The sequence below is a fragment of the Caloenas nicobarica genome, chromosome Z, assembly GCF_036013445.1.
Source record: "Caloenas nicobarica isolate bCalNic1 chromosome Z, bCalNic1.hap1, whole genome shotgun sequence".
NCBI classification, from domain to species: Eukaryota; Metazoa; Chordata; class Aves; order Columbiformes; family Columbidae; genus Caloenas; species Caloenas nicobarica.
Genome location: NC_088284.1, coordinates 107,427,350 through 107,438,547, shown reverse-complemented (window position 1 = coordinate 107,438,547; position 11,198 = coordinate 107,427,350). Strand labels below are relative to the sequence as shown.

General features: G+C 56.8%; 1 protein-coding gene across 1 annotated transcript; it reads right to left on the bottom strand.

Moving 5' to 3' along the window:
* Positions 1-7,501: 7,501 nt before the first annotated feature.
* Positions 7,502-9,798, bottom strand: FOXD3 (forkhead box D3). Its single transcript, XM_065656567.1, has one exon. It carries the CDS (start codon positions 9,207-9,209, stop codon positions 7,992-7,994), a length of 1,218 nt encoding a protein of 405 aa, XP_065512639.1. The 5' UTR covers positions 9,210-9,798; the 3' UTR covers positions 7,502-7,991.
* Positions 9,799-11,198: the final 1,400 nt, after the last annotated feature.

Here is an 11,198-nt window from a genome sequence, read left to right as displayed (position 1 = left end):
GAATATGAGAAGAAACTTCTTCCCGGTGAGGGTGGCAGAGCCTGGCCCAGGCTGCCCAGGGAGGTTGTGGAGTCTCCTTCTCTGCAGACATTCCAACCCGCCTGGACACCTTCTGTGTAACCTCATCTGGGTGCTCCTGCTCCGGCGGGGGATTGGGCTGGATGAGCTTCCGAGGTCCCTTCCAACCCCTGACATTCTGTGAATCGTTGGTTTTTTAATTTACCCTGCTCACGTGCATCCCTTAAAGTTGTGCTTCTGTCTCTATCGCAGCAGTTAGGGGAAGTGGGAAGGTGTAATGTTGAGGTATTATTGCTGAAAAGCGTAGTCTTGACACACGGAAAGACTGGCTGTTTATTCAGGCAACAAATTAACCCTTTTTTTGGCTTTTTTGTGGTTTTTTTCTTGCAGAAGGAAGGGAGCAGCTGGAAGACTCGTTGTCCAATCACACCAGATAACTGGGAAGCAGCTCCTCAGCCTTTATATCTGGGAACCAGCCTGGAGAAGAAGGATCTTGGGCACCATGGCCTCTTTTACAGCCTTTCAGTTTCACCCTCTGTGTTTAAGGTCTTGACAAAGTATATAGTATAACATAAATGATCCTAGATCATCTTTGTAAAACCCTTACCGATATTTAAAAGTACAGTCTCTGTCTGATTAGTGTGGTTTTCTTCTGGTTGTGTGTCTAACTGAGGTTGGCATATGAAACTAAGTAGAAAAGTAATGATTTTTAAAACTAACCCCGCCTGCTGAGGTTTTTGTGGACCTTCCAGGCGAACTGCCAGTGGTTCTCACCTTGGGCTGGAATCCCAGAACTGAAAGTTGTAAAGGATTTAAACCCAACTGCTACAAAATGGAAGTACAGTCACAAAGTATCTGATCGCTTACAATGGAAATGTTAAAGTAAACAGAAGTGGTAGAAAAACAAAATTCTTCATACTTTTTTTTTTAATGTGCAGGTTCTTTTCAAAATACATAAATATTAGGCAACATATGGTGTTTCATACCACCAGAGATGGCTTTTCTTCCTTAAAGTTCTAGTGCAGTACCATGTAGAATACTGATTTTCTCTATCCAGACCATTTTTCAGTTGAGTGCAAATCACTTGGACATCGTGGTCCCTCTCACACCTGCCATGATTTCAACGTTCTCAGCAACTGTCACCTGTGTTACCTCAGGCAGAAGGGTATGAAGAGACTGGAAGTTTCTTGTCTTACGTAGGTAAATGCAAAATTCTCACTAGTCTGCTGGCCCGTCGAGGTGTTTGGAGCCATAATTCTATTGAAAATGGTGGATTATTATAATAAAATTTTACCTGTTTTACCAAAATCTATTCTATTCAATCATATTGCTGCTAAAGAAAACGCTTCCATTTTAGGATATTAAGATTCTAAGGGATCTCTGGAGAAGACAAGTCTGTAAAATAAGCGTAGTCCTAAAAAATCCATGAACTACAAAGTAAATTAGAAGGTGGGAGGAGTTACACGTCCCGAACCCCACCGGGCTGTGGCATAGACACTGAAAATGTGCGATGCAAAGTGAATTCCTAGCTCAGGCCTGAGCGATAACGTCCCTATTTTCATTTCTCCTCTCCCAGTCTCTCTCTTCTTGCAGTCTTTATTCCAGGATTTTCCATGCCCGGAATTCCCTAAAACCGGCTCCTGAATTTTGAGGTTTTAGGGGTTTTTTAGGTTTTACCTTGCAGGTTATTGATAATTTAGCCCTGGAGCCGGTGTGAAATGTGCGCGGCTGCACATTCAAGTGCATTATTTCAATTAGCCAAGCGCTCTGTGTTGCAAGGTGAAATCATTCACTCCCCGGGAAAGCTTTTTTATTGAATGCTTTCTAAATACTTGCATTGGTCACGTCGCCTGGAATTGAGTCCCTGTCACTAGTATTTCTGCGGTGACTTTGACCAGATCAATGACTGGAAAAGGCATTAAGGACACATTGATACGGCGGGGTTGGAGACAAGCGGGGCTTGGTTTTGGTGCTCGGTAGTGAAGAGAAGCCGATAATGAGCAGATAAACGGCTTTTCTTAACCCTTGGCGTTCTCGGGAGGCTTCAGCAGATCTGGCTCTTCTCCCCCAGCCCGACTCGGAGGGTTGATGCAAAGCCGAGCGCTGGGAAGGCAAATATCTCCCGGGTATTCCATAAATCTGGAGTGAAACGCGGTCAGGATAACGAGAAAGTTAACGAGAAAAGAAGATGGGAGCCCTGGCAGAGGCGAAAGTTGCTTTCCAAATTCATGTAGGATTTCGTTTCTGAGCTGAGTCGTGATGCAGAAACAAACTCCAGAGGCTTTGTCAACTGTAGATTCACCATCTGACCTTTTCCTGGGTTCCCGACACTCCAAAATCGCCCGGAATTTAGCGGGCACGTTTGTCGGCCTGGGGGAGGCGGGAGGTGCGAGTGCGGCCGGACAGCCGGGCTGGGAAACCCTCAACTATCGCATCTTCCTTTCCAAAGCAAGAGCAGAAATAAATGCGCTTGAAGCCACCACCACAACCTGCAGGGAAATCGTGTTGGTTTGTTTGTTTTCCCCCTTTTCTTCCACTGAAATACTAGCACTTAATAAAGTAATTAGAAAGGTGTGAGGTTTGGGTTTGTTTTCCTAAATTCCTGCCATGCTCCGAGCCCTCTGGAAAACGTTTCATTCTTTACTGCAGACGAGAGGCTGAGCGCATTTCCTCTGTCCCGGCTTTTCCCATTTTGCTGAAGCTCAAGGAAACGAGGATTTTATAAATCCTGAAGTTCAAGGAGGCTCCCTCTCACATTTCACCGTCTCAATAAAGTTGCGAGGTGGCTACTTTCTCAGCTTGCTTACCAAACCCTGAATTAATAAAGTTTACTTAGTTATTTAAATAGATTAAATGCCACATTTTAAATGGAAGGGGTAGGTTCTACTTTACTGACCTATTTTTCATTTCCGATTTAGAAAAAGGCAAGATTAGCATGAATATTGCATTTTCAAGGACCTCGCCACTATTAAATAGACTGTTAAGTGCATTTTATGGCTGAAAGTCTGTTCCCAGTTCAGTCTGGAAGACGTGCTAAGTTCATCTCTACCTGCTACATTGAACATTCACTGACTACAATACTTTCTGTGGATGTAATACCTATGCTCTGTATCTTTTAAGTACATAACGCTAAATGGTTTAGGACTAGTAAAACGTAATTCAATAAAAGTCCCTGGAATACAAGTGTTGGCTCTCAAGAAAACTGGATGGCGAGTGTTTCGCCAATTGCACGAATTCCCGGCTCGGTGCCATCAAGGGCAGGAAGGCTGCGGGGATGACGGGGATGCGCACGGCTCCGGACGGTGTATCCGCGGATGTTTAAGCGGGTGAGTATCAAACACAGCCCCGGGGGATGCGCTAAAGGCCAGCGCTGTGCCCCAGCCGAGCCCTGTCCGCAGCCGTGGAGCCGCGGGCTTGGGCGGCGTAACTTGTGCGCCGTGCTCTCTGTGTTCCCTCAGCCGCTGCCTTTTCAAATCGCTTGTACCCATCCAAAACGGCCAGGCTGGTTTTCCGCCTTCCCGGACCACGCTGAGCTCCCCGGAGCAGGCGACGACGGGCCTCCAGCACATCTCAGACAAGAGGGACCTTCTGCAAAACTGCCCGAGAAGCCACAGGAGGCAAAATCCCATTGAATTCCCCAGTCCCCCGGGAACAGCCGCCTTGCCCCGGACCCGTAGTGGGGGAAGAAAAACCCTCACTCTCCTAAAGCAAATCCCTACGGCATTTTTCCCAGCGTGGGAGATTTCCGAGGGCCCCACGAAGTGCGAAGGATGGCGTTTCCCAAACTGAAATCCATGTCTCCCTTCCTTTGTTTCTGGCCCAGGACATGGAGCCCGGGCCGGCGGGGTGGAGACCGGGGGGAATCGCATCCCCAGCGCCGGGGCGGGAGCGCCCCCCGGGCGGGAACGCTCGGAGCGGCCCGGCGGCGAGAAGCCCGGTTCGGGGGGCGCTGGGGATTGCGGGGTGGTGCGCGGTTACCCGGGCAAAACCCCCCCGGTACCACTGGCGTGGACCCCAGCCCGTACCCTCCAGGTACATCCTCGGGGCTCGGGCCGTCCTCAAACGCTGCCCGCGTCCCAAAGGTTTCTGGTGTCACTAGTTGCTTATTTCCTCCGGCCACCTCTCCGCGGGACGGACAGTGTCGGAGCACCCGGAGGGAAAGGTCTCTGAGGGCCATTTCCCCCCTCGAGCCCCCCAGGACGCTCCCGGTAGACCGGCCCCTCCGCTGGCACCGGCATCCCCGGCCTCAGCTCTGCCCTCCCGCGGCTCCGGAGCGGGGTCTCCGGTCACCCCCCGGGGACACGATCACCGGCCCCGGTGCTGCCTCCGGGTCTCGGCTGTTTTGGCCGTACGGCCCTCGGTGCTGCCAACCGGAGACTTCGGTTGGGGGGTGTGACCCGAACGCTGAGGCTCTTTCCTCAGCAACAACGTCCACACGCAATAAATACACATTTTTAAATAACTGCAAAACATCTTTTCCTGCCTTTTCAAATGCTCGCCGCTGTCTTTCAACAGCCATTAGCCTGTAACTTTCAGCCGCGCTCTATGCCCGGGGAGAGATCAATTATGCTATAAATAGGCGGCGTTGAGCGCAGTTAGCACGGAGGGAGCGCAACTCCCGCGGCCGCGCAGCGCTCGGCTCCGCCGGCTGTGAAAGCGAGAGGGTTCCCCGGGAGACTCTCATCAGCCGAGGAAATGGCCCTGATGAGCCCATCTCATCCCTTTTTCAAGCAACGTGCTGGTTAAGAGGATTAGGGCCAGATCGTATCTCCAGCCTATTGTACATTCTCCGGCACCGTCCCCAGGCGGAGAGAGCGGCGGGTCCGCAACCGTAATAAATAATGGGGGGTCGCGGGGGGGTCGTGGGGGGATGACTCTGGGTAAACTCTCCAGGCTGCGAGGACGGTCATTTTCCCGGTGCTTAGGATCCAGTTACTTTCAATACACTCCAGGGACCGACATGACACGTCTTATACTAATAGGCATCCGTCACCGAGCGTGTCAAGTTTTGCCATATGCGTCCGACAAGTTTGTGGAAGGAAAAGAAGAGAAAGAAGAAGAAAAAAGACTTTCTGTTGTTTGGCTAAAGCGAGCGGCTGCGGAAACTTCGCCGGGAGATGGTGTCCCCGGCTTGTCCCCAGCCTGCCGCTGCTCTCCGCGGGGCAGCACCGTGCGGTGAGAGCTGCTCGCCGGCTGACTGCAAACCCTCCCCCGTTTGGAGACCGATTTCTCGCCCCGCCTCGGACCCCTGAGCCCTGCCGGTAGTTTTGCGCGACCCGCCGGGGCGCTCCGTCGGGCGGCCCGCTGCGAGAGCGCACCCAGCCCGGTCCCATCCCGGCGGCTACGGGCACCGGGGATGCTCCCGGTCCCCCTGGGTGCTCCCGGCCCCGGGGGGGCGCGCCGGTTCCCCGCGGGTGCAACGGGAGCCGCCGCGCCCCCTGCAGGCCCCGGTGCGCCACTGCAGCTCCGCCGCCGCCGCCGCTGCCACCGGGAGCCCTCACCTGCCCGCAGGGCTCCGCTGCCGCTCCCGACCCGGCGGCCCCAGCGGCTCCTGCGGGGAGGCAGCGGCCGGACGGCGGGCTCGCCAGCGCGGCCCATCCCGAGCCCCGCGGCCTCCCGGTGCTGCCCGGTCCCGGGAGCCGCCGCCGTGCCTTCCCCGGGAAAGGTTTCTCCGGCGCCGCAGGGTCCCGCCGGCCGCTCTCTTCGGCGATCGGGGGGAAACCGGGGGAGAGAAATAAAGGACGGAGGTAACCGGGGGAGAAGAGCTTCCCGGGGCCGCGGCGGAGGGAGGCGGCGGGGAGGAAAGTTGCCGGTTGCACCGCCGCCGGCGCGCAGATGCCGAGCCCGAGGTATTGCTGCTATGTGGGGAAATATGAGCGAGTAATTTTATAAGTAACAAAGGCTGGGGAATGGAATGAGCCCCTGTTATCCGGTGTCCCCTGGAAGCCCTGGATCAGCAGCTTCTTGAGCCTAGAAGTGAATTCAAGCAGAGGCTCCTTTCTCTTTCCCAGGGGTATCCGCTAAATATAGAAATAACCTCCGCGCGTGTTGTACAAATCACCTACCATTTGCTGTTTGTGTAAAACCGATTAGCCAGACACAACTGTGAATCAACTTGTTACTTTTATAGCCGCCACGTACAAACAAATTTAGATCCGCTGGGCTTCTCCGGGTGCCCATGTAGGGCCCTGCCTGACACCGAATCCCCGCTCGCTTCAGGTGCCCGTTCTCCCTTTTCGTGTCAGATGATTAGCGAGTCCTTATTTATAAAGTTCAAACTATCTCATCACCAAGCTGCTTGTTTTATTTTAGTCCATGAATGCGGAGGTATAAATATTTACTTAGGAAAAAATAATATTTACTGCTTACCAGGAAAGCAAGGACACTTTTATTTATTACTTTTTTTTTTTTTTTTTTAATCCGCTGTTCCCAGCAGGTGTTAGAGGTGAAATAAGCGCCTCATCCAGCTCCTCCCGATGCGAAACCCGGTGCCTGCTGCATCCCGCCTGCATTTTACGCCGCCGGTTTTCCTAACAAAGACAGCGCATTATTTGGGCAGAAAAGCAAAATTCACGAAGGTTTCCAAAGGCGACCCAAATTCAATGTTTTTGCCAGGGAGAGAATAAAGTACCAACCACCGTCAGTGCACAGGAGAGACCGAGTGCCCGAGATCTCGCCAGGCTAAACCCCCAAAGCAGGGTTTTAAATATTGTAACGCGCTACAGATAATTTTTTTTCATCCTGGCAGTCTCTTTATTTTAGCCCGAAAATGCACACAAATGTACATATTTTGGCAGCTGCCCTTAAAACTTAGTTATTAGGAATTAGCTGGTAAAGGCCGTTCCCTTTCCGTGGGAACGGAGCCGCTTCTTTAACACCAATTATTTTCCCGATCTAAACGAGAGATCGGCGCTCGGACATCGCACTGGCGCGACTTCAATTACCTTTCCCTCCTCGCAAAATAAATAGTAAACGTTGCTTAGATCGCCCCAACGTATTTTATTTAAAACAATTTCCTTTAAAATTAGCCACGAAAGCCAACCCAAAGCGTACCTATTCCGGCCGGGAAGGGGCAGGATCCCGCAGCGCCGGGCTGCAGAGCCGAAATCACCATAAGAAAAAATAAATGTGTTTAGGGAAAAATCACGGCACGGTTGACGGAGACTCGGATCTGCCGGGGAAGGTTTAATTTTGAAGGAATCGCTTTGATGCTGCCCCCGTCACGGCGGCCGCTCCGGGAACGGGCGAGGCCGGTCGCTGTCGTTGCGCGGCCGCGGATGGAGCATCACGAAGCGGCGGAAGGTACGCGCGGGGCCGGTCCGCCGTGGGAGACCCGTCCACACCGCACCGAGAACGGCGGAACCTCGGTCTCCGCGGCCGCTCCGCTCACCCGCTCGCTTCTCCAGCATCCGCGGCCCCCGCAGCGCGTCCTTCGGGTGGGTGCGCAAAGATACGCTTCTCACACAAAGACGGGCAGAGCATTTTAAAAATTTATTTACAAAGTTGTGTACAACACGAAGGGATAACATTTAGAATACATATATTCATTCATATATAAACAGACTTCTATAATAGAATGACAGCGTTTTCCTCCTTTGTTATTTTTTTTCTCCAAAATTCTTTGTTTTGTTCGTAGTTCGTTTAATATTTAAAATTTTCCCCGCTTATTTTTAATACTTTTTTTTTTTTCGTTTGTTCGTTTATTTCAGATAAAACTGCTGGGAGCGTCGGAACCTTCAAAAAAAGTGAAAGTTCGCAGCTCCTAATCGCGACCGTCATTTCGCCTCTTTAGAAAAATAAAAACCCCCGAAAGCAACGTCAGTGATTTTTGATACAAATATGTACAAGCGGCGGTGGCGGGGGTGGCGGAGCTCGGTGCCCGCTGCTCGAAGCCCGGGCGGGCCGGCCGCGGAGCCCCCGAGGGGGCGGCCGGCGGTGGCTGTAGGAACTCGCCCGGGGCTACTTGCCCGGGGCTACTGCGCCGGCCACTTGGCCTGCACGGCGGCGGCGGGCGCTGCGGGCTGCAGGAACTGCCCCGCGATGATGTTGGTAGGCACGCTGAGGATGGGGGCGATGGCGGCGGTGGTCCTGGCCAGCGCCAGCGGCTGGTGGGCCATCAGGGCCGACTGCACGGTGACGGGCGGCCGCAGGAAAGTCTGGGCGCTGGCGGCCGAGCTGGCGGCCGGGACACCGATGATGTTCTCGATGCTGAAGGAGGGGCGGCTGCTGGGCTCCGACTTGACGATGGAGCCGGCGGCCCCCAGGCTGTTGAGCTGCAGCTGGAGGCTGGGGCTGAGCTGGGAGTTGAAGGCTTTGCGGCTGAGCTCGCTGGACGGCAGCAGCGGCACCGCCGGCGGCAGCATGGGCCCCACGGGGGGGATGTAGGGGTACTGCAGCGCGGCCGCGGCGGCCGCGGGGTGCGTGTAGGCGCCGGGGTGCAGCCCGTAGGGGCGGCCGTAGGGGCCGGCGAGGCCGTAGGCGCCGAAGCCCTGCATCATCAGCGCCGTCTGGTCCCGCAGGTGCTCCTGCTGGTGCCGCTTGAAGCGCTTCCTGCGGCGGAGGAAGCTGCCGTTGTCGAACATGTCCTCGGACTGCGGGTCCAGCGTCCAGTAGTTGCCCTTGCCCGGGTTGCCGGGCTCCCGGGGGATCTTGACGAAGCAGTCGTTGAGGGAGAGGTTGTGGCGGATGCTGTTCTGCCAGGCGGGGAACTTCTCCCGGTAGTAGGGGAAGCGGTTGCTGATGAACTCGCAGATGCCGCTGAGCGTCAGCTTCTTCTGCGGGCTCTGCAGGATGGCCATGGTGATCAGGGCGATGTACGAGTAGGGCGGCTTCACCAGGCTGCTCTTGGGCTTGCTCTGTCCCGCCGCCGCCCCGCCGCCGCCGCCGCCGCTCGCCCCCTCCTCGCCGCCCCCCTTGCCGCCTTCGGCCGCGCCGCCGAGGGCCGCCTGGGCCGGGCTGCCGCTACCGCTGCTGCCGCTCTCCGCGCCCGCGCCCGCCTCCGCGGGCAGCGCCAGCTCCGCCGCCTCGTCCAGCGGCAGGCGCGGCAGAGCGGCGGGGCTGCCGGCCTCGCCGTCGCTGTCCTTGCCCAGCCCGTCGTCGCCTTCGCCCACCACGTCGATATCCACATCCTCGGCCGCCGGGACGGTGGGGCCGGACATGTCGCTGGCGCTGCCGCCGCCCGACAGGGTCATCCCCGCTCGGCGGACGGGGCGCGGCGGCGGGGCCTCCCGCCCGCACCCGGCGGCGCGGCGGGCTCCCCCCGCGCCTCCCTCCCGCCGCTCCTCCGACCGGCCCCTGGGGCTAGACCCGAGCGGCCCGGCTGCCCCCCGCGGCCCCGTCCCCGCGGGGCATGGGGCGGCCGCTCCCGCTCCTCTCCCGTCCGCGGCGTCCCGCGGCGCGGGGCTGCCCTGGCCGCCCGGTCACCTCCGGCTGCGCGCCCTGCTCCCGCCGCCGGGCATCGGGGATCAGGCGGCGACGCTGCTTCCCGCCCGCCGCGATGGGCGCCCGCGGGCGCCGGGCATGGGGCCGCCGCCGCCGCGGCTCCGCGGGCACCCGCCGCTCCACCGCTCCGCTCCGCGGCCGCGGCTCCGCCGCGCACCGCTCCGCCGCCTTTGGATTTTTTTTCCTTTCCTCTTTCCTCCTCTTTCCTGTTGTGGTTTGGTGTCTTTTTTTTTTTTTTTCCTCCCCTTGGCGGAGGGAGGGGACGGAGCTCCCGGCGGCCGGGCGGGGCGGGGGCAGGAGGCCGGGGCGTCGCGGGGCCTCGCTCGCCACTTCGGAAGCGCGGCGGTCCGGACTGCCTGATAGATTACTTTCCCGTTAAAGATATACTCGGAGGCGGCGCCACGTGACCGCGTGACGTCAGGCGCCCCGCTGTGAAGTCATGCAAAACTCGAGTTGTTTCATGGACTGTCAACAAAGAGCAGCGGCGGCTCCGCTCGGCCTGCCCGCCCCGTCGGGTCCCCGCCGCCCCTGGGACCCGCAGGCACCGCGACCCGCCGGCCCCCCGCGGAAAAGTTGCGGCACCGGGGGTTTGCTGCTGCTGCTGCTGCTGCTGCCGCCGCCGCCGCCGCCGCTCTCGGTGCGAAGGGCCCGGAGGCCGCCGCGATGCGCTCGGCAGCGGCCGCCCCGGCCGAGCGCAGGCTCAGCGGATGCGCCGCCGCAATAGCGCTTAAACCCACCAAGTTTGGGCTCTGAAATCACTTTTCCGTCGTTTTATTTTTTAATTTTTTTATTTTTCCTTTTTTCTTTTTCTTTTTTTTTTTTAACAGCAGCACCAGCTGGTAACGGAAGATGGGAGAATGGCTATTGATTAATCTATTAGGTTAGTAGCAGGGAGAAATAAAAAAGACGTAAAATAACAAAGGGAAACTATAAATAAAGACGCTTTTAGCCAGTTCCTTTTTTTTCTTTTTTTCTTTTTTTTTTTTCTCTCTCTTTTTTTTTTTTTTTTTTTTTTCCAGAGGTGTTAACGACTTAATCATTGCGGGCGTTAGCATATGAAAAAGTAGGAAATGAGGGAGTGTGTGTGAATGTGAGGACCGTATTGACGCGGCCCCAGGTAAGCCCCGGCCCGGGGAGAGGCGCCCGGCGGGGCGGGAGGGGACCCGGCCCGGCCGCCCACCCACCCCTGTCCCGTGGCGCCCAGGAGAAGAAACCCCCACTCGGGACCTCGGCCGCGGGTGGCTCACGGGGCTTTGCTTTTTAATTCGTACGGCTGATACCCTTGTTGTAGTTCTCGCACGTGTTGTCGGATTTCGGTGAATACAATTAAATGAGGAAAATGCGCCAGGAGGGGAAAAAATTCCCACGAGCGGTTCTGGTTTAGGAAAGACAAATAGTCCCCTAATCCCCATGGGACCCTCGGAAATGTCGGTGCCCCGGCCGCCCCGGGAACCTCAGCCCGGCCCCGACGGGCCGCTCCGGCCGCGGAGCCTTCGGCCGGGACGGGCCCGGCCCCCGCGGAAAGGGCCGTGGGGAGGGTGAGGGGATCGTCCCGCGGGGCAGCAGGGCCAGCTGCCTCCCTGCGCGGCCGCGGAGCCAGCACCCCGCGGGGTTCCCTTCCCCTCTCTTTTTTTACGCGCTTCCTGGCGGATTTCAGCGCCCCACAGACCGTGACCCTGGCTATCCTGATGTGGGGGAGCTCCGCACCCGCGCAGCCGCTCACAGATACACACACCTAT